Consider the following 27,089-nt stretch of genomic DNA (forward strand, 5'->3'; position numbering starts at 1 on the left):
CTTGTATGCCTATCTTCCTTTAAGACACACTTTTCTCAAAGAGGGAAGCAGTCCCCAGTGTGCATAGACCCCTGATGGACCTACCCTGTTGGTCCTCTGGCCTGGCACTCCTAAGTGGACTCCAGGTCCTCAGCCTGGCTTAGGCTTCAGCTAGGATTCCTCCCACATAAGCGTCTGATGGGCAGGGACCACAGCAGTGCTTCTCAAGCTTTTATACATATAGGAATCCTGGGATCCTGTTAAAATGTAGACTCCAGCTTGGTAGGTTGGGGTAGGGCCCGAAATGCTAATACTACTGGTTGGGGGACCCACACCTTGAGTGGTAAGGCACTAACTAGAAGTCTTGTGCAGTCTCTTTAAACTGATTCCAGGATTCTGATTTAAAAGAACTAATTGGCAAAAATTCAAAGTACTGAAGAACCCTGTCTAGGAGGGTTATTTATTTTTTATAATGCTTGATCTTATTAACAACTGAACATGTGGCTGTTACTATAGGTTGCTTTCTCCCATTCTTATGCCCAACCCTCTTCTCCCTTGTCTAAAATAGAGGCTGCAAAAGCTCAAGTGCCCACTCTCCCAGCCTCTCTTACTGTTCTGGATGAAATATGTAACACAGAGCTGGTGATGGGATGTGGTGAGCCCTTAAGTTCTGCCTTAAATGCTAATGCAATGGCCTGAGTTGCAGAACTAATTTCAGGAGTTCAAAGATAGCAGGCCAGGGAATTCCCTGGTGGCCCAGTGGTTGGGATTCCGTGCTTTCATTGCCGAGGGCCTAGGTTCAATCCCTGGTCAGGGATCTAGGATCCCACAAGCCTTGCGGCATAGCCAAAAACAAAAAACAGAACAAAGATAGCAGGCCAATGTCTTTGTGATTCTCTTTCCCTTCCTCTTATGCTTTTTAACTCATGGTCACAGAATAGCTGCTGATGCTCAATAAGATCAAGCATCTCTAAATATCACCAAATATCTAGTCAGTTTCAAATTTTCTTGAACATAATTTTTCTACAGTTCGTTTATTTGAATCAGGCTCGTATTATATTTAGTTATTTTTAACAATATTATATGCTTAAACCCCAAATTTCTTTTTATGAGATAAAAATAAATCCCTGTTTGTTTAAGCCAGTTTTCCCAGAGTTTTTATGTTCCCTGCAGCCAAACTGTAATATGGTATACAATTTGTTAAAATTAAAATTTCCTCACATTAGCAAATTAACACACCCTGCTTATAGAAATCTTTAAAAACATGGAAAAATAGAAATAAGGAAAAGAAAATCAGAGTCCCATCATTGAAGTACTGTTAACATTTTGACATATTTTCTTCCAGTGTTGTTTGTATAGTTGCGATAATACAGTAGTAACAAATTTCTGTCCTTTTTTGCTTACCATTAAAAAAAAGCATTTTAGTTGTGATGAAAATATTCTAAAATTGATTGTGGTGGTGGTTGTACAACCCTATGAATATTCTAAAAATCACTGAATTGTACACTTTAGGTGAATTGTATGGCATGTAAGTTACATCTCAATAAAGCTGCTATAAAATTTTTTATATAAGCATTTTCTGTCATGATAAACTAATATTTTTAATTATTGCATAGTCATCTATCAAGAGGCTATACTTCAACTTATTAAAGCATTCCCCTATTGTTGGATATTTGGATTGGTTCTACATTTTGGCTGCCATGAAAATTGCTACAGTCAACTTCCTGGTACCTAAGACTTCTCTGTATCTAGAATTAGCTCCTCCCAGAAGCCAAAATATTATGCCAAAGTGTAACATTGCTTAAGCATTTATTGAGCATTTATTGAGAGTTTACTACCAGTCAGGTGTGGACCACACTAAGTACTTTATATGCATATCATTTCTTCAAATTCTTCATCACCCTAAGAGGTCTATTTTATCCCTATTTTCAGAAGTTGAACTGAAGCTCAGAGAAGAAACTAATTCACCCAAGGTCACAAAGCCAATAAACAGAGGAGCTCAGGTGCCTACTCAGCTCTACCTGCTCCCAGGGGCCATGATCATTACACCCCCTCACCAGGCCTTAATTTTTTCAAACCTTGCTAAGTTTCAATGGCGAATATGTGATCTTGTTCTAAGTGGTTTTCCTTTCATTACTGGTGATGTTGGCTAGTTCTTCATGTTTGCCAAACCAGACAATTCCTTTTCTGTTAATTACCTGTTGTGGCCTTTCCCATAATTGACTGTACAATCTGACGAGTGAATAAAATGTGATCCATGGCTTATTGCCATAGTTAAAGAGAAAAACTCCAGGCACACTTTCCTTTCTAGAGGTCTGCACAAACATGAAAGTACCTTTAATGGTAGCCAACCTGACTCGGGGAATTTCCTACCATCAAGCCCTTTGACACAAGTGCCTTGTTCTCTCCCTCATTGCTTCTACCTGTCTGAGCCTGGCTACAGATCCTTGAGAGCAACACAGTGCAAGGGAAGACTACCTGGCTATGGGGCTGGGCCCGCCCCCTTAAGAGTAGCCTCTCTTCTTTCCTGAAGAAAGAGGGCTTGGAGCAGTTCTCAGCCACGCGCTCATCGCTCTGCTTCTAAAGCACTTAACCAAAGAGTGGCTTCCTTTCCACAGTTATGTAGACAAATATCACAATGATGAAGATGCCAAGCACAGCAAGTTTCAAGCCTACTGGAAACGTTTCTATATTCCTGCTCCCAGCTCTCCTGTTCACTATGCAGCACGCGTTCTCTCTGATGTTATTCCATGATTTGAATCTGATGTTTGATGCTCCGGCAGCACACGTGTGAAAACAGTAGTGGCTCTTAGGGTTGTGTACAACTGCTACTTGAGCACCCCTTAAAATCTGTGGGCCTTTGGGCCCAAGGGGGTAACCACGGTGGGGCTTTAGGGAAGAGCGCCACTCATTTAAAACCTGTGCTAATTTCAATGAGTAATGCTAACAGGGTATCACCAGGATGTGAGATCTCTAAAATCCCACAGAGCATTTATTTATCACCCACTGTGTAACGTCTTTCAATGCTGGTGCAAGGCCAGCTTAGGGACTTACAGATCCCCTGGTCCCCAGTGGGGATGGGTACAAGCTGATGGGGGGGGCATCAGTACACTGGCCCTCTTCCTTCTCTCTCCACAGGTATAAGCACTGCCTTTCAGGGTGGAGATGGTAACTACTTTTGAAATCTGCTTATTTTGCATTTAAAAGGGCAAGAGGGTAATTTCTGATCTGCTAGTCAAATCCTGGAAATCGGCCAAAGTTTATTCAGAAGTAAGGGAACTTTCCAGAAGGCTTTACTCTCTGACCCATAAAATGTCCTGCCTTGAGCGCTTATTTCAACTACTTGCTCTTTTTTTTTTTTTCTTCTCTTTTCCCTTTCCCACAAATAGGAATAAATGTCTCTAAATGACTACAAATCAAGAAACTTAGGATCTGGTCTCAGCTCACTGTGATTTATGGCATCCTCCTCAGCCCTCTGGCCTGTTTCCTTATCTCTAAACATGGGTGGTGAACTGGACAGTATGTAAGGCCCCTTCGGCTTCGAAATTGTGAGATATCACCAATCTTTCTTCTTTCTCAACACATTCTTTACAGACTCAAACCCTTCACAGAAGTCTGAATAATGAATTTTTTTCCCGGAGTTACATAAGACAATAATATCTCCTCATATGTTAAGAAAAGCATTACCTTCTTCCCTCAGAACGCTTAGAATCCAGGCAGAAGCCTTCTAGGGCTTTTGGTTTACTGGTGGAAGCCTTGGGTCTCTAATGAATCAAAAAAATATATATATATATATCAAGAAGAATTTATTGTTTCCGATGTTTTGTACAAAGAATCTTTTTTTTTCTAGAAAAAGTCATATACTCTGAGAACTGATAAGTTTTTGGTATATCAGGTTGTTTAGTACTTCATAACACAGACTTTAACTTTGCCTTCCTTTATTCAGTAATTAGTAAAAACACCCAAGTTCCGCAGAGTAATATTTTACTTCAGTGATTCACACACAATAGACATGCCAGTGACGAGGGTCACATGATGCCAGCAGCATTCTGTTCTTAAATATCAACTCTTTCTTTTGCTCTCTTATTTGTACTTTTTTATTGCTTGGAACTTTTTTTATGAGCCTGCGCCATTTTTATATAAAGAATAAAGTTATTTTAAAAAACAAGTTGGCGATGAACGAGGACTAGAAAATAATTTAGGAAAGTGAAAATGTTCTGTAAGAGGGGTAGAAGGAGAGACAGTCGTGGCGTTTTTCTTTTTTCCTTTTACCCCAGACTTCTTTCATGATGGTATTTTTTTCAGTAAAGTGAAAAGGTATAGCTCTTTAGGCCTTTGTTTCCTCCCTGTGAAATAGAGTTGTAAATATTAAACGATTTAATATATGCGAAGTGATGAAAACATCTCCTGGCACATAGTAAGCATTCAATAAACATTAGTCATAATGATTGTGATAATGATAATTGTTATTAATTTCATGTTGCTGTTTCTCCTCATATGTCTGGTTTTCCTTGACGGTCCATTCATTATTTAAGATTCAGACCTTATCATCCTCAAATGTCTGCAGTGTCCAGGGTGACCCCTAAGAATGTGAAGATGTGGTATCAGATGATGTTGCTGACTGCTGTTTATCAAGTTCCAGGTCCCATTTCCCATGAATTCACTGAGCCTCCTAGACCACGCTGCCCCCATCTGGTAGGCACTCTCGTTGCTCCATTTTGAAGATGATAAGTTAGAGGCACAGAAAGGTTCAGTAACTTGTCTAAGGTCATACAGTATTATCAATGGAACGCTACACTAGACTCTCCTCTACCCTTCAGTTTCTAAAAATAATTTCCCTCCTACAAGAAGTCTTCTTTATTACTCGATCCACTCAGATCACTCATCTGGTCTATATTTCTTTGGCGCTCATATACATGTTCTGTACCTGACTTTATTGACCTGAAGTTTTATTTATTCATTCAACAAACATTTGTACTGTGCTGCTGAGCACCAGTCCCCATGCTGGCGGTGAGGATTTCTGAAGGGACCACCACACCATCCCTGTCCTAAACAGCTGACCATTGAGCGTGGGGATTTTGTAAGTATTCTGCACTCACTTCCTTCTCTCCAATCAGACCATCTGTTGGATCTCACAGAGCTGTTTTCTATTTCCCTTTTTCCCCCTGTTTTATTGAAGTAATTGACACACGTCACTGTATAAATTTAAAGTGTACAACATGATGGTTTGATTTTCCATTTCTCTTTAATCAACCCATAATATCTACCACTGGGTGTAGATATTTGCCCCCCTCCCAGGGGCTCAGGACCCCTGAACACAACAGGAGCCTCTGACACCTGCCGTGCTGCCAGAGGCCTCATGATACTGCCAGAGGCTGAGGGCAAAGGAGTCAGGCACCAAGAACTCCCAGATATATGGGAGCAAGATGGGACTTGCCTCAGACAGGGAAAGGACTGACCGACACCAGCATAGAACAAGAACCAGAAGGAAAATCAAAAGGAGACATTCTTTTTTTTTTTAATGTAATTTTTAAAAATTTATTTATTTATTTATTTATTTTTGGCTGTGTCGGGTCTTAGTTGCGGCACGTGGGATCTTTCGTTGCAGTGCGAGGGGTTCTCTCTAGTTGTGGTGTGCGGGCTCCAGAGGGCCTGGGCTCAGTAGTTGCAGCATACGGCTTAGTTGCCTGTCAGCATGTGGAATGTTAGTTCCCTGACCAGGGATTGAACCCGCGTGCCCTGCATTGGAAGACGGATTCTTAACCCGCGTTCCCTGCATTGAAAGGCGGATTCTTAACCACTGGACCACCAGGGAAGTCCCAAAAGGAGATGTTCTGACAGCAATATTGAGAAAGACTGACTAGGGTGTGACGGAGGGTAGGACAGGACAGGGTGCACCTGGGCATTCACGTGAGTCACAGAGTTACCAGGAGAAAAGAGAGCCCTGGTCTTAGCAAGTGTGTCATCAGGACACCCCAAAAGAGCACGTAACTCTAATGAGTCTGGACAATCACCTCCAGGGTGTGTTGTATCAGCAGGTGTGATGGTCTCAGCCCAAGGTGGGGTAGAGAGGGCATGGCCTGCTCTATGACCATTTACTACGGGTCACCCCTTCCCAGCCTAGGCCGCCAATGATGAGTCAGCTACCGCCTCCACCCCTTCCCCTCTACTCCCTGCCCCACCCTCTTAAAGAAGATGTTCTCAACAGTGGTTTAGTGATACCCGGGCAGGGTCTCTGCAGATGGTGGGAGCTGTGCCAGGCACAAGAGCGCCACATCTGAGGGAGCACTGTTCCCAGCATGGACATCTCTGCACATACACTATATCAGTTTCCTGGAAGAAGGAAGCAAAGACTCTTGAGGTAGAGAGATTTTGAAAATTCCCATGTGCATGGGCTGTGGGGGTCTGCTCACCAAGAGACACTCCAAATGATTTCCAAGGGTGTCGGAAAAATCCTTTATAAGCACATTCTTTTCTTTAAACCTTTTTAATTACAGAAAGTTTCAAACATATACTAAAGTAGACAGTAGTAAAATGAACCTCCACGTACCTGTCACATGCAACTTCTTTTTAATTCTCTTAAATTTAAAAATAGATATGTTAAGTAAAGCATTAGGATAGAAATCTGTTGCAAAATCAAATTATAGGATTTCACAGCTCTTAGGCAATCAGATACTCCCTCCCTCTCTTTCCTCCTGCCATAAGGAGGTATAGGTCTTTGATTTCCTTTTCTTCTATAATTTATTGCCCTTACTAACATTCCTAGAGTTCTCCTACAGTATGTAAAAGGTAGACATTTTGATTTTCAAAAAAAGAGTAATTATGGCCTATCAACATGACTCTGCAGCCATCAATAATAATAATTATTATAATGACTATATAATAGGGAAAAGGTTATCGATTAATGTTAAACACAGTAAACAGTATAAAATTGTATGTACACAGTGATGGCAACCGTGTAAATACATACTGCATATGCACATAAACAAAACCTAGAGAGAAAAAACTTAAATCAGAAAAAATTAAATCAGTTTTTGTGTCAGGTGGCATATTTGTAGCTGATTTATTTTTCATCTTTAAACAAGTCCTTTAATGTTGTTGTAATATGATTTTCACTATAAACACCATTTGCAATGGAACTAAAAAATATTGGTGTTCATTAAAGCAGTGGCTTAGTGAGGGTAAATGGCACCCATGGGGAAATGGAATATTTCAGCTCCTTTCTCACCATGCTCAGAGCTAGATTCTGCAAACACAGCTGTTTTTGCAAAGCATTCACAGCAGAGAGCAAGGGAATACGTGGCCTCCTTTGCTGCTCCACCCTCTTCAGGACATCCCTGGCATTCAAGTCAGAAAAGTAGGGCTTCCTTGGTGGCGCAGTGATTAAGAATCCGCCTGCCAATGCAGGGGACACGGCTAGAGCCCGCGAGCCACAACTACTGAAGCCCGTGTGCCACAACTACTGAAGCCCGTGTGCCACAACTACTGTTGCTCCACAACAAGAGAAACCACCGCAATGAGAAGCCCATGCACGGCAACAGAGAGTAGCCCTCGCTTGCCGCAGCTAGAGAAAGCCCGTGCCCAGCAAAGAAGACCCAACACAGCCAAAAAATAAATAAATTAAATAAATAAATTTATTAAAAAAAAAAAAGTATACCCATCCACCTATTACTGATCAGCTGTAGTTATAAATGTGATAGTTCTAGGTATACCAGTACAATAAACCATGAGTGTCTCACTACAATACTAGCTAACACTTAAATAGCATTTCCTGGGTGTCAGGCCCCACTCTAAGCATTTTACATAAATAAACTCACTTAATCCTACCTCCCTATGAGGAAGATGCTTTTATAATGCCCATCTTACAGATGAGAAAACTGAGGCATGGAGAGTTTAAGTAGTGTGCCCATGGTCACACAGCTGGTGAGATGGTGGAGCCAGGAGTCAACCCAGGCTGTGCAGCCTCGGAGTCCCTCCCCCTCATACCACACCGTACTGCAGGATGATGGTGTTGCTTTTCTAGAAGGGAGTTAGAAATACCATGCCTGAATGTTTAACATCTTGGGCATTGAACATGCCTCAATTCAGTTGATCTTTCTAACAACTCTAAGAGCTAATCATCACCATTTTATAGATGAGGAAAGAGAGACTTAACGGTGCTAAATTATTTGCCCCAGATTACACAATTAGTGAAAGGAATAGCTGCAATTTAAATCCAGATATTCTGGCTTCAACGTCTATGTTTTGAGGGTTTTGTTTTGGAATCTTTCTATTGGGGAAATTTATCATTACAAATATATCAAAACATATTTCTAAAAACTGTTTTTGTTCGTTGATAAATTATCTAATCATCAATTAATTTCTTGTAGAAGTAACACTTGCAGCCAGATCTCTTCTTAAATATTTCGGAAATTGGCTTTTTAATAAGATTTTTCCAGGTAGACTATTCTGTGCTAATTCTGGCCTACTTATGTATGTCATATTGAATCTGAAAGTGGATTGTGTATGAACTATTATGTCATACTGTATTACGGTTAACTACAAAACATTGGGCTGATATCCAGAGCCAGAAAGAATAATAATCAGTTTGTATTCTCATTAAGTCATTACTCATCCGAAAATATATTTGGTTTTTGAAAAATAATCTACCTTGACTAAAGCCATTCATATTTGCCCATAAAGAAATACAAGTTTGTTTGCATATCCATGAGAAGTATATTTTACACTGTAGACCCAAACCTAGCCAGAAATGTCCTAGGCTGATACCTACAATTACAGGCAATCAAAGGGGTGCTGCAGGGGTTTCCCACCCTTCCTTTCTCTTATTCTTCCAGGACTTCTTACTGTTGGATTCTGGGCAGTCAGGAGCAGTGAAGCTCCGGGGGGTGGGAATGAAATTCTCTCCTAACTAAAATGTGTTACATTTTCCAATTACTTTATTTCACTACCAGATATTTTTACCGATGACTTGGCAAACTGGCAGTTGCAACCCTGATTACAGGCAGAAAACACCTTTTGATTTAGAACAGTTTAAAATTGAGTTAGCCCAAATCCCTTTATTGACTAAAATGATTAAGTTAATAAAAGATTTTACAATAATTTCAGACCCTTACTTCACTGTTTTTACCTCAACCTCGATTTAATAAAACTCTCATCTAAAACATTGTGTTCTTTTAACCTAAGTAATGATTTTGAATTAATTTAAAGCCTTTTAAAATAATCTGCATCACATTAACAAAAGAAAGGTTAAAAACCTTGTGATCATTTTCATTTCTGATTTTGAAAAAAATCCTCTAGCAAACCAGGAATAGAACGGGAACTTCCTTAACCTGATAAAAGGTGTCTTTAACACCTATACCAAATATCATACTCATATCATGCTCAAAGGGAAAATATTAAAAGCATTTTCTTTAGAATAAGAACCAAGGAAAGAATTCCTACTATTATCTCTCTGATTTAATATTGCAATAAAGAGATCTTAGCCAGCACAGTAAAACAAAAAGAAATTAAAGGTAATCAAACTGGACTAGAAAGAATCTACAGAAAAATTATTGTAATTGCAAAGAGTCCATTTTTAGAAGATCAATATACAAAATCAACTGCATTTCTATTTATTAGAAACAAACCATTTAAAACATAATTTTAAAAAGATACTATTCCCAATAGCAACAAAATTTAAAAGCCTACCTAACAAAGCTACCTAATAAAGCTAACAAAAGATGAACCTGACCTTCACTGAGAAAATAATAAAATCTTACTGACGGACATTAAAGAAAATTTCAATAAACGTAAAGAACATGAACAGGAAGACTCAACAGAATGAAAATCCAGCTCTTTCCAAATTAATTTATAAAGTCAATAAAATGTCAATCAAAATTCCAATCTGAATTTTTTATGGAACTTGATAAACATTCTAAAATTTATATGGAAGAACAAAGGGACAAGTAAAATAAAGACACCATTTAAAAACAACGACAAGGTGGGGGAAGGGTTGCTATGGGAATTAAGACATTCTGCTCTCAGCACAGGCTAGATGAATTAATCAGAGTAGAGACCCCATTGTATTAATCATAGTTTTTATTTTCTGTATTTTATGATGCTTTGACATCTTGGGGCCTTGTTAATCCTTGAGAGACGGCCTCTCAAAGGGCTAGCTAATTCCTAGAGATAGTAAAGCAAGCCTTTCATATGCAAACCAACCAATCCAATACGCATACCCCAAACACCTTCCTACCTAACTCTCACACACTAAGCCGTTATTTCTCCTAGTTGGCCAGATAGGGACCACACTTATAGCCCAGAGCCCACTAAAATTATTCAAACTAGCTAATCCTAAAATGTTTACCTGGCTTGACCCACTCCTTCCTGCAAACATCACACTAAAGGCATGAGCCCATGCTTTCTTTCACTCCTGCTTCCTGCCTGACCCTGATACTTCCCCATGTGGCCCTGCATGGATTGATCTGCCTGTTCCTCTTGGGAACTGTAGGTAATAAACTTTTCTTTCAAAGGCAGTTGTCTCCATGTCTATCACCTTACCATACTTGATTAAAACAAATCCTATGTACATTTTAAAACACCCATGTATGTATAGAAATTTGATATATGACAAGAGTTAACACTGCAGCTAAGAAGAGAAAGGACAGACTGCTCAAAAATGGTTTTGGGAACAAGATGGGATAGATGTGCTTCTCCCAGTTTCTTCTGCTAAGTACAGCCAAAAACCTGGATGTTATATACAAAGCAGACATAAAAAGACTCTGAAAGATGGAGAGAAGCAGATGGGCTAGGGACCTTGGGACCCGAGGAATGACATGTGGTGAGTGCTCTGAGTTTTCTTTTTACCTCACAAACCCTGGACCGGGTGCTGGAGAAGCCGTAACCTGGAAACATCAATGGGTTCAGACAAAAAAGCCCCCCAAAAGCCAAAGAACAAAGAAAGGGAAAAGGAGCAGCCTAGCAAGACAGAAAACTTTTTGACAGTAACTGCTCTACTTCAGCCAAATGGCACACTCCACTCCCAACATAAAGGCACATGGGAAGCTTGGATTTCCACTTCCATGTGTCAGAAGCCCCCTCCCCAGCTGGGTGGTGTCAGTGCAGGCCACGTGGGAGCCCCTGCAGCATCCCAGCAATAATAAGGCACACATACACACACCAGGGCATCAGTGGAGGCCCAGTGGGGGAACTGGACTTCTACCCCCACATGAGAGCAAAGAGTTGGCACCCCTCTTCCCCACCAGTGTGGAGTATGAGGAGGTCAGCTAAAGCAAAAGATTTAGATAAGATCTGGAGTCTCATAACTCAAGTGAGAAAAAACAATAACAGATGCCAACACCAAGATGACAAAAATATTCAAATCATCTGACCAGGATTTTAGAGCAACCATCATAAAATGTTTCAAGGAACGATATGAGACATGTTTGAAACAAATGAAAAATATTAATTCTCTGCAGATAGTACAATATATACAGAAAAACCAAATGTAAATTTTAGAATTGAAAAAAATTCAACAACCAAAATAAAAAATTTATTTAGATGGGCTTGACAGCAGAATGTAGAAAACAGAGGAAAGAATCAATGTACTTGGAGATAGACGTATATAAATAATCCAAACCAAACAAGAGAGAGAAAATAGACTAAAAACAAAACAAAAACAGTCTCAGAGTCTTAAGGGATTAGAAGATCTAACACGTATGTAATCAGAGTCCCTAAAGCAGAGGAAGATGGTCAGGCTAAAAAAGGTATTTGGAGAAATAATGGCTGACAATGTTCCAAATTTGGCAAAAAGCAGTAATCTACAGATTCAAGAAGTTGAATGAATTCCAAACAGGATAAACCTAAAGAAATCTATGCCAAGACTTGTCATAGACAAACTTCTGAAAACTTTTGTGATCTCAAAGGACATCATCAAGAAAGGCAACATACAGAATGGGAAAAAAAATATTGGCAAATCATGTATCTGATAACAGTCTAGTATTCAGAATATATAAAGAACTCTTACAAATCAACAACAAAAAGACAAACTAACTTGTTAAAATATAGGCATATGGCTTGAATAGACGTTTCTCCAAAGAACATATATAAAAGGGGAATAAGCACATGAAAAGATGTTCAACATCATTAATCATTAAGGAAATGCAAATCAAAACCACAATGAGATACTACTTTACACCCACCAGGCTGGCTTTTAAAAAAAGTTGGAGTGGAATAAGAAGTGTTGGCAAGGATATGAGAAATTAGAATCCTCATATATAGGTAGTAGGAATGTAAAATGCTGCAGCCACTGTGGAAAACAACTAGCCATTACCAAAAAAGTTAAACATAGAACTACCATAAGACCTAGCAATTCCACTCCTAGGTATATATCCAAAAGAACTGAAAACACGTACTCAAATATTTGTATGTGAATGTTCAAGGTAGCACTATTCCCAATATCCAAGAGGTGGAAAGAATCCACATGTCCATCAATGAATGAATGAATAGCAAATTGTGGTATATCCATACAATGAACTGTTAGTCATAAAAAGATACAGATACATGCTGCAACATGGATGAACCTTGAAAACCTTAAGCTAAGTGAAAGAAGTCAGTCATAAAACATCACATACTGAATGATTCCATTCAAATGAAAAATCCAAAAGTAAACTCATTGAAATAGAAAGTAGATTAGTAGTTGCCAGAAGGGAATTGGGGAATAACTGCTTAATGGGCACTGAGTTTTATTTTGGGGTGATGAAAATGTTTTGAAACTAGATAGAGGTAGCAGTTTCACAGCATTATGAATGTCCTAAATGCCACTAAAGTGTTCATTTTAAAACAGTAAATTTTATGTTATGTGAATTTAATCTCAATTAAAAATTTTTCTGATTCCTGTCATTGTACTGTGAATGTCCTTATGTCTTTAGTCTAAGGAAATACATACTAAAGTTTTGGGGAGGGAGTAAAAGGTCATGATGTCTACAATTCAGTTTGAGAAAAAAATAATAGATACAATTACAAAACAAATGTGGTAAAAAATTAAGACTTGGTAAACCTAGGTTAAGGCCACATAGGAACTTTTTGTTGGAATCTTTCTGTAAGTTTGAAATCATTTTTAAAAATTACATTTAAAAAAAAAAAAAAAAGGGCTTCCCTGGTGGCGCAGTGGTTGAGAATCTGCCTGCCAATGCAGGGGACACGGGTTCGGGCCCTGGTCTGGGAAGATCCCACATGCCGCGGAGCAACTAGGCCTGTGAGCCACAATTACTGAGCCTGTGCGTCTGGAGCTTGTGCTCCGCAACAAGAGAGGCCGCGATAGTGAGAGGCCCGCGCACCGCGATGAAGAGTGGCCCCCACTTGCCGCAATTAGAGGAAGCCCTCGCACAGAAACGAAGACCCAACACAGCCACAAATAAATAAATAAAACTAAATTAAATTAAATTAAAAAATTAAAAAAAAAAAAAGACACCTAGGGGGAGTTCCCTGGTGGCCTAGTGGTTAGGATTCTGGGCTCTCAATGCAAAAAAAAAAAAAAAAAAAAAAGCCACCAAGAAAAGAGTGAAAAGATAAGCCCACTGGTGGGGGATGTTGTTAGTAATGGGAGAGGCTATGCATGTGTGGGGGGCAGGGGTTATATGGGAAATCTCTGTACCTTCCTCTCCATTTTGCTGTGAACCTAAGACTACTGAAAAAAAATCTTTTTCTCACAAAAAAAAAATCCCAAGCTACTAGAAGATATGTTCTACACTTAGTGACTAACAAAGGACTAGTATCCAAAATATATAGAGCTCTTATAAATTAACAAGAAAAGGGTAAACAATAGAAAAATGGGCAAGAGAAATGAACAGGCATTTCATGGATGAGAAAACACAAATGACCAACAAACACGTGAAAAGATGCTCAACTTATTAATAATAAGAAAAATACAAATTATAATCATAATGAACTACCATCTTCCAACCACTACATTGACAAAAATGAAATCTGGCAATACTAAATTTTGAAGAAGATTTAGAACAATGGAGCTCTTAATATATTGCTGGTAGGAACATAAAATGTTGCAGCTTCTTTGCAGAGCAATTTAGCATGCTGTCTTAAGTTGAAGAGAGATATATCCTTTGATTCTACTGCTAGTGGAGCAGTTCCACTCCTAGATCATTCATTCAATCAGAAAAAGATTTCTTGTACATTTACACAATGGATCATTTGTCACAATGTTTGTAGCAGCATTGCTTGTATTAGAAAAACTTGGAAATGATCCAGATGTCCAATAAATAAAGAATGGATAGATATATTTTCATAATAAGTATATAGCAGTAAAAATGAATGAACTAGAGCTACAAATATGGGATGAAGCTCACAGCATAATACTGAATGATAAAGGAAAGTTATAGAAGAATACTTACATTATGTTATAATTTAAATAAAATCCAAAATCATGAGAAACTAATGTCTGTGGATACTGTAAAGAAAAGGAAAAGAATGAAAAGTAGAAAACTGAGGTCAGTGGTTACCTTGGGGGAAAGGAAGGAAGGGAATATGATCAGGGAGGGATACATTGCGGTCTTCAACTGAATTAGCAATGATTTTTTTTTAAATCTCTGGAGTGGGACTCTAACTACTCATTATGTGATTCTTTATAAATTTTTAGATGCATAAGATATGTTATAATAAAATGTCAAAAAAAGTTTTTCAGGTTTGAGATTTTTTTTTGTCCACTTGGGAAAATTCCAGGTACCCATATGCAGATGTGTCAGCCCATTTTAACTCTCATGATTTCTGTAGCATGGTTTAATGTGTGAAGGAAGGGTCACCAACAAGTGCCTCGCAAGGACTTTCTTTGCAAAGCAATCATCAGAAAGAAAGCCTTTGCTTCCATGGGTTAACAGATGTTCTGGAGTCCTTCTGCGATATAAAAAAAAGAGACACTAGGGGGAGCTGTTTCACTACTCAGGTGCCTGGTGTTTTTCTGCCCCTTTGGCAGCTTGATATACTGGAAAGGGCAATAGAATGGAAACTGGGAGACTGGAATTCTATTCCAATTTTTCTTCTAACTCTCTGTGCTTTGGGCAAGTCATATGCTGTCTCTGCTTGCTTCCTCATCTATAAGATGAACCATATAACCTCCTCCAAGAAGCCTGTCCGATAGTAAATTGCATAATCAATAATTATCTATAGTAAATCATGCCTGGACTCATTAATTGCGAAGAATAGTGCCTGGTGCTCACAAAGCCCTAACAAGTCCCGAGAGATTAAAATAACTCAGGGGTCCTCATGTGAGAGGTACAACAGGAAGTTCCTCTCCCTAAAATGGATACATATATCTATACTCATAATGCAAATTATAAATTAGCTAAAGTCAGTATGGTTTTATTCTTACATGAAAGGGAAAGGAAAGCTGCGTTTCCTAAACAAATTCATATTTTTCCTACAGAAAAAGACCACCACTGCTCATAATTCGGTTTTATGAAAATAAATAAGTTTACCTTTATTATCATCTTAGAATCATTGTAATCACAGTTTGGTTTCACTGTCTCTTCCTGCTGCTCTTGTATTTCAAAACTGGGTTCTACTACACAGAAAGAATCAGCATGTAATCAATAAGATAAAGGTATATTGATCGGGCTTCCCTGGTGGCGCAGTGGTTGAGAATCTGCCTGCCAATGCAGGGGGCACGGGTTCGGGCCCTGGTCTGGGAAGATCCCACATGCCGCGGAGCAACTAGGCCCGTGAGCCACAACTACTGAGCCTGCGCGTCTGGAGCCTGTGCTCCGCAACAAGAGAGGCTGCGATAGTGAGACCCGCGCACCGCGATGAAGAGTGGCCCCCGCTCGCCACAACTAGAGAAAGCCCTCGCGCAGAAATGAAGACCCAACACAGCCAAAAATAAATAAATAAAAAAAAAAAAAAAAAAAAAGGTATATTGATCCTTAGGCATATTTAAGCATATCTACCAGGAGGTCAGTATTTTTACAAGAAGAACGTTAAATTACATTCCTTGTAAGGGTGGCATTTAGCTCCCATTAGCACATGTCATAGGTAAGAACAAAGGGCTTATTAAGTAGTTATAGAATATGTAATTTACTCTTCACTTTGATCCAACTGTAATATACAACTACTATTGGGAATAAGGATGTTTTTCAATTAAATAAGAAACTATTGTAGAGATGTTTAACCTGATCAGGTCTCCTAAAATCTTTACATGCAACTCAAACCACACATTTAATGGTATTCTTAATGGTAGTATATTCCCTTGGTACATTGGGCCTTCTGATTGCAGCACGTGAGGTAGGCCCTGCACATGATAATTATAGGCCTACAAGGTATATTATCAGCAACAATAGCAACTGAGACACAGAGAGTAAAAATCCTATTAAAGTCCTGGCACAAAGACAATGAAACAGATCTCAGAACTGGAAATGAAAAAGAGACATGAAGCTTTCTTTCCCTTCCTTTTCCTTCCCTGGAACGTCAGTGTGTCCTGCACTGGAAGTGTGGCAGAGGGGACATGGACTCAGGGTGTCAGCATGCCTGGAGACACTGAAATGGAGTAGGGAGCTATGGATATGGAGGGGACTTTGGGGTGCCTGGTGGTTGAAGAACAAGAGCAGTAGGGGAGGGGACAGCATGGAGGCTTTAGTGTGCCCTGTGTCCAAGGAGGACAGTAAGGGGAGGGCCACATAGAGGTGCTGGCATGTCCAGGGGTCAAGGAAGTGATGATGGGGACTATGCAGAGAAGGAGCAGGCTATTATGATTGTGAGACTGGTTACACTGAGAAAATTAGAAAATTGAACAAAAATGTAAACATACTGAGGATAATGGAAGGCAGGTTTCTCACTGTCAGAGAAGTGACTTACAAACACAGAAAGGGGAAAGGTTAGAAGGAACACTGCAATGCTGGATTGTAATTGGAGGTCAATATGGACTCATGGTTTAAAAATATATAGAGAGGGCTTCCCTGGTGGCGCAGTGGTTGAGAATCTGCCTGCTAATGCAGGGGACACGGGTTCGAGCCCTGGTCTGGGAAGATCCCACATGCTGCAGAGCAACTGGGCCCGTGAGCCACAACTACTGAGCCTGCGCGTCTGGAGCCTGTGCTCCGCAACAAGAGAGGCCGCGACAGTGAGAGGCCCGCGCACCGTGATGAAGAGTGGCCCCCACTTGCCTCAACTAGAGAAAGCCCATGCATAGCAACGAAGACCCAACACAGCCAAAAATAAATAAATTAATTAATTATTTAAATTTAAAAAAAAAAGAAATTTGCAATAATGTCCTTCAGCTCATTAAAAAAAAAATTTATTTATATATATATATAGAGAGAGAGATAAAAATAGTGATAGATGCATATGTGTATGTGTACATATACACAAACATTTATTTTCTAGCTCTGTCCACTGAGAGGACCTAGAAGCAATAACTCCCCAGCAACCAGGAGCTCACTGAAGGCCTAGATCTTGGTTGCTGAACTGATAACCTGCAGTAAAAGGAACCAGTGTTCCTGGGGCAGAAAAAGTACAAGATGAGTCTGAAACATCTTTTTGGGCCAGAAATTAAGGAAATGCTCAAGGAATGATGAAGACACGTCAAAAGGACACAGTATCCATCTTTTTTTTTTTTTTTTTGCCTCATGGCATGTGGCATCTTAGTTCCCTGACCAGGGATTGAACCCACGCCCCCTGCAGTGGAAGCGTGGAGTCTTCACTCCTGGACTGCCAGGGCTCCCACTAGCCAAATCTGGGACAAATTGAGCATTAGGATAAATAATCATATCAACAGGTACAACCACTGAAATGAAGAGTCAATGAACTCATACTAGTATGAATGAATGAATGAATGAATGAACGAACATGTGAACAAACCAACCAACCAATCAACCAACAAATAAATAAATAAATGAGGGTGAAGGGAAAGTCTTCCTCACAGTAGAATACCAACTAATAAATTTCGAAGAAATAATAGAAATAGAAACTTCCAATGGGTCATCATGATCATAGAAGTTGAATTAGGCAGTCACTTATGGGTACTGGGCTAATGGATAAAGTTTGATGAGGTGTCAATTCAGAATATTTCCCCACAAAATACTGTTCAGTTCCAAAGGGGAAAATGATGGCTTTACGGAGGAATCTGAGAGACACCAACTTTTCCAGGTGATTAAGGCTGGCATTACTAGCAGTGGAACAGAATGAGAAGAGCACAGCATCATTTCTGAGGAATTCCTGCCTGGATGCATGGCCTCTATGAATAGTCAAAAGAAAAATCAGAAAAATCACCTGCAGAATGAAAGGCCTGTGCTCTTTAAAACAGTCAAGGGCATTTGACAGGGAAAGACTGAGGCACTGTTGTTCCAGACTGAAAAGACCTGACAACTAAAGGCAACACATGTTCCTGGATTGGCCTTGGACCAGAAAGCAAAAGACATTATTGGAACAGTTGATGAAATCTGAATGGGGTCTGAATATTGGATGTTAGCATTGAATCAATGTAAATTTCATTATTTGGAGTGTTATACGGTGGTTATGTGGGAAAGTATCCTTTGGGGGTAGCAGAATACATGCTGGAAGGCTGAGGGGCTTCATGTCTACAGTTTGCTCTCAGTGGTTCAGAAAGACATAATGGTAGGGTACCTGCATGCACGCACACACACACAAACACACACACACTAAGGACCTAGTGTATAGCACAGGGAACTATACTCAATATTTTGTAATAACCTATAAGGGAAAAGAAGCTGAAAAAGAATATATATATATGTATAACTGAATCACTGTGCTGTACAGCTGAAACTAACACATTGTAGATCAACTATAGTTCAATAAAAAAAAAAGTGTGGTAAAAGTTAACAATTAGATTATCTGGGATATGGGAATTCTATGTACTATTCTTGCAACTTTCCCTAAGTTTGAACTTATCTCAAAATAAATTATTCAAAAAAATGTTTAAAGGGGCACGGGATTGCTTTAAACCTAAGATTGAGAAGAAGGAATCCTATATACTGGGAAGGCACATATGACTTTTTAAAAAATCTTGGTCTGCCTCATTCAACACACGGTGCTCACAGAGAACAATCTTTAGTTATATCTGTATATTTAACTATATAAATATATCTGTAGGCACCTGTAAATCACATTCTATAGCACTTGGGAGTTCAATTCTAAAGATTCAGTTTCCATTATATTATTTTTCACTAAGTATATTTCTTTGTATTGCAGATAATTAAAGATCATGCTTTTTATATAATAATAATATTAATGATAGAATAGTACTTATTGCACTTATATAACTCTTATTATATGTCATCACAACTCTATTTTACATATTTCTACTTAATCCTCACAACACTCTATGAAGTTGAGACTATTATTATCCGTATTTATAGATGACGAAACTAAGACACAGAGAGGGCAAGTGTCTTGTCAAAGTTAGTGGCAGAACTGGGATTTGAACCCAGGCAGTCAGACTCTAGAGTCCATATTTTTGATACACACATTCTTTGTTTCCAGAGCTCTATTTAAATTTCTTCAGGACAGAAACTACGGCTCCTTTTGCTCCTATTTTCTTCCTGAAGAAGGTCTAGCACAACGCCCTGTACACAATAAATAGTTGTTAACTCACAGGCTGAGATCCAGGGGTGGAAGCTCTGTTACAACCATTCCCTGGATGGTCATCAATTTGTGATGACCTAAGCATTGTCTCTCAAGAGAATACATCAAGATATGTCCAGGAGATGCCACAGACTAGGAAGTGAGAAAGCGAGATCGTCAACATCAGTGTAGGATAAAGTTTCCTTTCAGTTTGGTCAACAGGGACTGAGTAACTCCCTCTCCCCCCATATTCCTGGCGTTGAACTAAACATAGAGGATTCAGACATAGGTTTTTACCCTCAAAAGTTTACAGCCTAGAGCAAGAGCTCCTGGGCAGAGGGTGGAAGTAGGGGTTGATTGAAAAGGCAGATTCCTAGAACCAGACCCACAGAATCCATTTTGAGAAACTCCTAGTGGAATGTAGTATAGGACAGGTGGCAAGATAAAAAGAAGGCATTCCAGGATGGGAGAACAGAATGAACGGAGATTCTGGCAGGAAACAGCATGCTCTGTCTGGGAGAGAATAAGGAAACACACAGATGGGGCCAGGAGCACACACCTCCCAGGATCAGCTGCCCTGTGTGTGTTGCTGCATCAGTCCTCCGCAACCAGCATGCATGTCCGAACACTTCACCCTTTGGAACCACTCCCAAACCCAGGGTGACAATATGCCCTGTTTTGCCAGGACAGTCCTGTTTTACTTCTGTTATTCCAGAGTCCCTTCTGGTTAGTCTCCCCTTTCATTCTCAGAAGCATCCTGTTTGGGACGATAAATTATATGGTCACCCTACTTAAACCCCACCTTATGCAACCTCGATGTTGTAGATTATTTTGCCTCCCTACTGCCCCCAAACCCTACTTTTTTCCTCTTTGGGAGAAGGGGACTTAGAGCCTGAGTTATACACATTGGCTTAACTCCCTCCTCCATCAGTGGAAACATAAGCTGTGTCTAGAGTCTATCTGATGAAAAAAAAACCCAATTAAAAAAAAAAATAATGACTTGGCTTTCTGGTGGTCTTAATCACCAAATCAAATGGGCCATATATGTGACTTGATAAAACATGCAGAGTATGAAAAAGTGTCCAGAAATCGACATAATCCAAATCTCAAAGTGGTTTGTATTCCACTAGAAACCTACTAAAATGAGAGGAAAATGTGTGTTCATTGGTGTTTCAGAGAAATGCAAATACTACCTTTGCAGGTACTTAGAGGACTGTTAGGTACAGACCACTGCTTTTAAGTAATTAAAGTCTATGGTGTTCGACAAGTGTCTCAATAAACACATGTTCTACCACCTTTTAGGTGGAAATTTAAGTGCTTATTTACATTTACTTTCAGATTTGAAGTTGAACAGATGTCTTGGGGCCCTTCCGAGAATCAAAATGGCTTATATAAATCCTTCAGATCAAAACATTTTATGCCATCACAAACTTTCTATTAAATTCTATTGCCAATTCAAAATATTGATGTGGTTTTATTTCGGGTTTATGTAAAGCAAAGACTGAAGGGCACTGGTCCCACCTGATGCATTTTTAAATACTCAGGCTGCCGTTTCTCCTGTAAATGTCTTTGCAGGAACTATACAAAAGGGTTTTCTGTGGAAACGAGGTTTGGTGAATGGAAAGGATCCCTTTAATGAGCCAGTTAGAAGATTTAAAAGATCCTTTTAGAAAATTTATAAGATATCAGAATTCCTTCATCTAATTTGAATTATGTTTAAATGGGAAGTTAAAGCTACAGCGTACTGCAGGAGTGTTTACTTGGAGGCTCCTTTTCATTTGGTATTTAAACTCAGCAAGTAGTTTAAATACTAGATCACATTTGTAAACTTAACCTATTTGTCACTAGAGTGTTTGATGAGGTGAGCTTTGGACTCCTACTACGTGCAAGAGCCTGTGACAGCCAATGAAGGGAATAAAAGGCAACTGTAAAGGGATGCACAGGATTGGCCTTTGAGACGTTCCTTAAACGATCACAGTATTTTAACAGGAAGAAAAATGGGGAGGGGGTGGGAAAATGAAAGGAATTCTAGGCATAAAGAACCGTTGAGGCAAAGGCACGTGGGAAGAAAGTGTGAGAGGTGCAGAAACAAGTAATTATGGTTTGGATCTGACGATGAGAGAGATAAAGTTACAGGAGACATTGGTGTCTCCTCATGGTGCATAGTAAGTTTCCCTCTTGCTCTAAAGTCTCCAGGCAAATTAATAATGTGATTCAATCTCTGCTGATAGATTTGAACCTGAATTGGGAAAAGTTGGAGTAAGAGGCCAGTTAGGAGGATTTTGAAATTGTTCAAAAAAAAAATTTTTTTTTTCAAGTAGCTGAATGCAAGCTAAGATAGCAGCAGTGGGAAGAGAAGGAGGGATAATTTTTTAAAAACTTATAATTCTAATCCATGGGACTTGGCGATTGTTTATACCTAAGGAGCTGAGGGGCGTGGCATCCCAAGACAACTCGGAGGCTTTGAGCCTGGACAGTGGGAAGGCAGTAAAGCCATCAGGATAAACAGAGGCCACACATGCAGGTTGGGGTGAGTGAAAATGAGCTTGATCCTGGATAGCCTGAGTGTGAGGTGCTGGAATATAACCACAGGGGGAAGTATAAATACATATATCTAATCTTCGAAATGTTCATGATGACAAACATTTGTTGGGTGAATGCGGGAAGGAGGGAAAGCAGGAGGGGAAGAGAAGGAGAAGGAAGGAGCTCTCCAGGACAGAAAGCAACTGGACATGCAGGCCTAAGCCTAGGAGGGGTGTCCTGTGTGGAGGTTCTATGTGGAGTCACGACATAGAGGCAGGAAGTGAGGAGACAGCAAGGGAAACGATGCAGAGCGGAAGGGAAGAGGGCTGAAGACAGACCTCAGGAGCAAGCTTCTTTAGGGGCCAAAAGACAAAGACTCAGCACAGAACAGGAGGAGGGTAGAACCAAGAACCGAGAGAGCACAGAGCTGCCAAAATCTAAGAAAGCAGGTGTCTCTAAATACGGAGGGACAGTGGTCAGAAGACTGAGAAAGGGTCCCTAGAGTTGATGACCTGGAGTTCATTATGTGAGCTAATGATGTGTCAGGTCCAAGGCTAAGTGCGTTACCGGCCTTTCCCTTCCCAGCCACCCTGTAAGCGGGCGCTGCTATTAAGCGCTGCACTAGGGGAGGCTTAGATCTGTTAAGGTCGCACCACTAGCAAGTGGAAGGGCAGGGTCTCTAAGCCAGCTGGACTTACCCAAACCTTTTACTCTCACTCACCTGGCCTTGCGCTTCAATGACCTCAGTGTCCAGGAGAGAGAGAGAGAGAGAAGGGAACAGGAACTCACAGTTATTCCATGCTCACTGTGGGTCTATATGAGACCACGGGTGGCAAAAGGAAAGAGAGGGGACACCAGCTGGAGGGGAGAGGGTGGCTATCTCAGGGTGAAGAGATGGCGCAGGAGGACACTGTGACTCTGGGTCCTGTGCTAAAACGTGGAAATAGTTTCACAAAACAGAAACCTGCATTAAAATGAGCTTTTTTAAACTAGGATTTTACCATTATAACAGAATGTAATGACTCTCTATTTCCCTTCTTAATACACATGAAAAGTGCTATTTTCTATATTTAATATATGTGTAAAAGTATTCATGTGTTAGAATTGTACATACTTTTTTGGGTCCCTTGTTTTTTTCTGATGAGAATATGATATTTCCTTTCAAAATGATAGTGACATTAAACTCTGGATCATGGGAAACAAAAGGAAAATAGGCCATGAGAACATATGAGCTAGCAAAGGGAATACACACCAATGGTAGGAGTGAATTCTCTCAATTGTAGGGCAAAAGATTTTTGTGAGGGGAAGAAAATTCACTTTGCCCTTCTGAGGGAAAGGAGCATTTCTGCAGTGGCCTTTGTGGAACACACAGGCCTTCCCCTGGGAGCACAGGGAGGGCTCCTACCAGGGAGGCTGTCACATTTGTACGCCTCTGAGAGAAATACATTGCAGAGCCTGAGCTAGCTGCTCATCTGGGCGCATTTTTAGTCTAGTCATTGCCCCTTCAAAGCAGCTGTAAGCCTCATGCATCCCTGATTGTCAAGATAGGGCAGGAGGATTTCTTCTGTATCCCAAGAAGCATCCAGGGGAGGGAAGGCCAAACCTGTGCAAAAAGGCTTTGAAATCAGGGGAACCGCCAGGAGCAGAAAAGGTTGTTAATCAACCCTCGGCTTCAGTCTGTGAAGAAGCATTTTGATAAACTTGGAGCAGTTGTGTGCTGTTGGACATTCAGCAGAGGTTTTAATGCAGGGGATTTTAAATGAGTTCTCCAAGTCACAAATATTTGGGAAGTTTGAAAAGAGGTGAGATCATTAACGCTATATCCACCTAGTGACAAAACAATGAGTGAAAATGAGAAAAATCAAATCCACCCATTGTTTGGATGACCTAATGATCAGCCTCAGGTCTGGAACTGCCCTGCCCCTCCACCACAACCCCACCCCAGGCCTGGATGTCTCTGTGAAATGCCCAAGGCTGAATGTCCACAAGATCCCATGAGTTCCATGACAACCCCTCCATTCTAATGGCACTAGGGTCTTATTGAGGGTCCTCAACGAGCAAATTCAAACATCCAATTCAGACCTGACCTTGAGAAGCAGGTTTTCTGTTTGTACTAACCACCGTCCATTGACGTTGCAGAATAGCGTTACAAGAGTAGGACTGAACCAGAGCTTCCCCCTCTGACCTGATTGCCCGGAGTTGGCTAGCATCAGGTAGACAGTCTAAAGCAGTGGCAAAGCTTGCAAACTGAAGGACCAGCTTTCTCCTAGCCCTCGCATAAACGCACCTCTGTGGAGGGCTACATGCTGGGAACCAGGATGGCTTGAGACCACAACAGCTTGCTTGTGCAGGTCTGACCTGCAGTCCTGGGCAGTCGTGAGCAGTGAGTGTACAAGCCTTCCTCTCTGGAATCTTCTAGTCTGACACTGCTTTTCATCAGAGGGCTGGTCTAGTCCCCTCAGCTCCTATCTTTGGCAGGGAACAGAGGCAGCCGCAGGTCTGGGTCAAGACTTTGAATCCCACATCCAGAAAGGGTCTGGGGTCGCCACTTGCCTTGAGGTACCCCCATGCTAACTGTTCTGCTCAGGGGCCAGTGGGGTCTGTCCCCAAACTCTGCTGCCATTTCCAAATGAGGCCATGCCAGATTCTCGGGGAAAGCTCTCAGTGCCTGAGCCACCACCAATACCAGGCATTACAGGGGATTTTTCAGAGGGCCCCAGGCACTTACATTGTTTGTTGAGCTCTTAATTTGAACTATATGAAACTGCCGTTTTTTGTAGATCAGACATGGACAAAAATGTCATATGTTCATCCTCATAATAGAAATTATGAGAAAAGTGTAGAGTATGTGGTAGAAAGAGCACAATTATGACAGCCAGACCCGGGTTCAAATCTCAGTCCTGTCACTTTTCTGTCACAGTATATTCAACATATGCGAATTCCTGCTATGTGCCTAGTACTGTTCTAGAACCTGGACACGTAGTGGTAATGAAGACAGACGGGCCTTACTCTTCATGGCACATTCTAATGGAAGCTTATCTTTTGGGGCTTCTTCTTAGCTATATGATTTTGGGCCAGTCACCTGGCCTGTCTGAACTTCACCTAAGTATTGTGAAGGTTAAATGAGATAATGCCTGTTAGGCCAGAAATGCACTGATGGCCTTCAGTAAGTGATAGTTTCTGTTATTTTACTGTGGCTCACATAGGACTCCTAATAAATATTTATTGGACAAAAGAGCCTCGGAATGCATTGCGGGAATCTTCAAGCCCACCCCTAAGAGCCCAAACTGGACACCCCTGCAGGAGAACGGCGCACCTGGGGCAGGGGCCACTGAAAGGGAAACCCACGGATCCCAGAATTCACTGCTCCCGCCCACCCTGGGACCTGGAAGAGACCAGCTGTGGTCAGCCCCCATTAAATCAGGAAGGCAGTAGGCACAGGAGGAGTTTGGGGAGGTGCAACCTAGTTCATATTTCTTTTCTTTTTTTTTTTTAATTTATTTATATTTTGTTTTTGGCTGCTTTGGGTCTTTGTTGCTGCACGCGGGCTTTCTCTAGTTGCAGCGAGCGGGGGCTGCTCTTCGTTGCAGTGCGCGGGCTACTCAGTGCGGTGGCTTCTCTTGTTGCGGAGCACGGGCTCTAGGCACGCAGGCTTCAGTAGTTATGGTACGTGGGCTCAGTAGTTGTGGCTCGCGGGCTCTAGAGCTCAGGCTCATTAGTTGTGGCGCACAGGCTTAGTTGCTCCGCGGCATGTCGGATCTTCCCAGACCAGGGCTCGAACCCGTGTCCCCTGCATTGCCAGGCGGATTCTTAACCACTGCGTCACCAGGGAAGTCCCTAGTTCATATTTCTTAATGGATGTGCAATCGTTTAATCTGAAGAAAATAATTGTCAAATTTATTGATTGAGGCAAAGCAGAGGTTGAGACCTCAAAAGAGACCTGGAAATTACCTGTAGGAACTTCCGGTTTTAGAAATCAAACACAGAGTTGGCTCTGGTTAGTAAGAGAACGTACAGAATGACCAGTCCTTCCCCTGACAGTCTACCCCACTGAGGCACTGGCATGAATGTAGACATGGAGTTAACAGATTCCTTTTGCAGCCCAAGGGCCTATTTTCCAGGGTCTGTGTGCAAAGAGCCCGTAGGGATATTTCACAGGCCACCCTGCATACCATTTAAAGCTGCATAATCATGCTGGACAAGGTATGAGTAAGCGCACAGCTGCCATCTACAGTACAGCTTCTGACGGTACCTTCACTGCCATCATAGTCCTGAGCTCTGTCCCGTTCTCTGGGTCTGTTCATCTCGGGTGAGGCACAGGGAGTTGAGACCAACAACTGCACTAACTTCTTTTCATACACTTTTCTGGTGGAAGCTGAGGAGGAACGTGGAGAGCAGTTAAGTTGCTCTGTCTGTGTATGTGATCTCACTGGATTCAAAATATTTCACAACTCAGGTCCTTATTCTTGTATCTTACATTATTGGCTAATTATGGCTTTTACAATAAGGTAGACCCCACAACTACTCAACTCACTGCTTTCCTTCCACCATCACTTAAGGTGGGGCCTCTGTGGATTGGCCACGGAGTCAGGCATTGGGTACATCGGGGAACAAGACTGACGAAGTTGTACATCTTATCTACGGGAAATATGGACAATAAGTACATAAACAGTTAACACAGTGCACACACTAGAAATGCAAAAAGAGCCCAGGGTGATATAATCAAGAGTTACTGGTGTTTCACTATTGTAAAAAAACAATCCTTTCTCTTTGGCACCAAATTTACTAATCTGTGAGTAAGAGCTGGGTTTTAAATTTTTTTCCTATTTCTATTTTAATGGTTTTTATTGCATAGGTTCCTTCCACTGTAAATAATTTTCAATCTTTGGAGGTAGCTTATAGGTAATCATTGAGTAGTCTCTAATACTTGCTGCATACGTACGTAGTATTGGGCCAGGTGAAAATCCAAGCTTGTCAAGTTTGTTCTGTAATTCATCGTCACTCAGACACTTCACATCCACCAT

The 27,089-nt window shown here is 40.8% G+C and overlaps 1 protein-coding gene across 1 annotated transcript; it reads right to left on the bottom strand.

Annotated features, from left to right (window-relative positions):
- Positions 1 to 2,568: 2,568 nt before the first annotated feature.
- LEMD1 (LEM domain containing 1) lies at positions 2,569 to 27,089 on the bottom strand. The gene is made up of 5 exons (XM_036834032.1): positions 27,008 to 27,089; positions 26,318 to 26,440; positions 23,180 to 23,250; positions 3,664 to 3,743; positions 2,569 to 2,764 (listed from the first exon to the last, which is right to left on the bottom strand). Exons 1-5 carry the CDS (start codon positions 27,087 to 27,089, stop codon positions 2,569 to 2,571), a joined length of 552 nt encoding a protein of 183 aa, XP_036689927.1.

This window comes from Balaenoptera musculus, chromosome 1, assembly GCF_009873245.2.
Source record: "Balaenoptera musculus isolate JJ_BM4_2016_0621 chromosome 1, mBalMus1.pri.v3, whole genome shotgun sequence".
Taxonomy (NCBI): domain Eukaryota; kingdom Metazoa; phylum Chordata; class Mammalia; order Artiodactyla; family Balaenopteridae; genus Balaenoptera; species Balaenoptera musculus.

Bases quoted from the DNA above. Each gene is read 5' to 3' on its own strand.
- LEMD1 (XM_036834032.1), bottom strand. From the start codon at position 27,089: ATGGTGGATGTGAAGTGTCTGAGTGACGATGAATTACAGAACAAACTT. The intron at 26,441-27,007 runs GTACGTATGCAG...GTTCCTCCTCAG, and splicing joins TTCACCTGGCCCAATACTAC to CTTCCACCAGAAAAGTGTAT. The intron at 3,744-23,179 runs GTATGTACAATT...TTGATTCATTAG, and splicing joins AAAACAAGGGACCCAAAAAA to AGACCCAAGGCTTCCACCAG.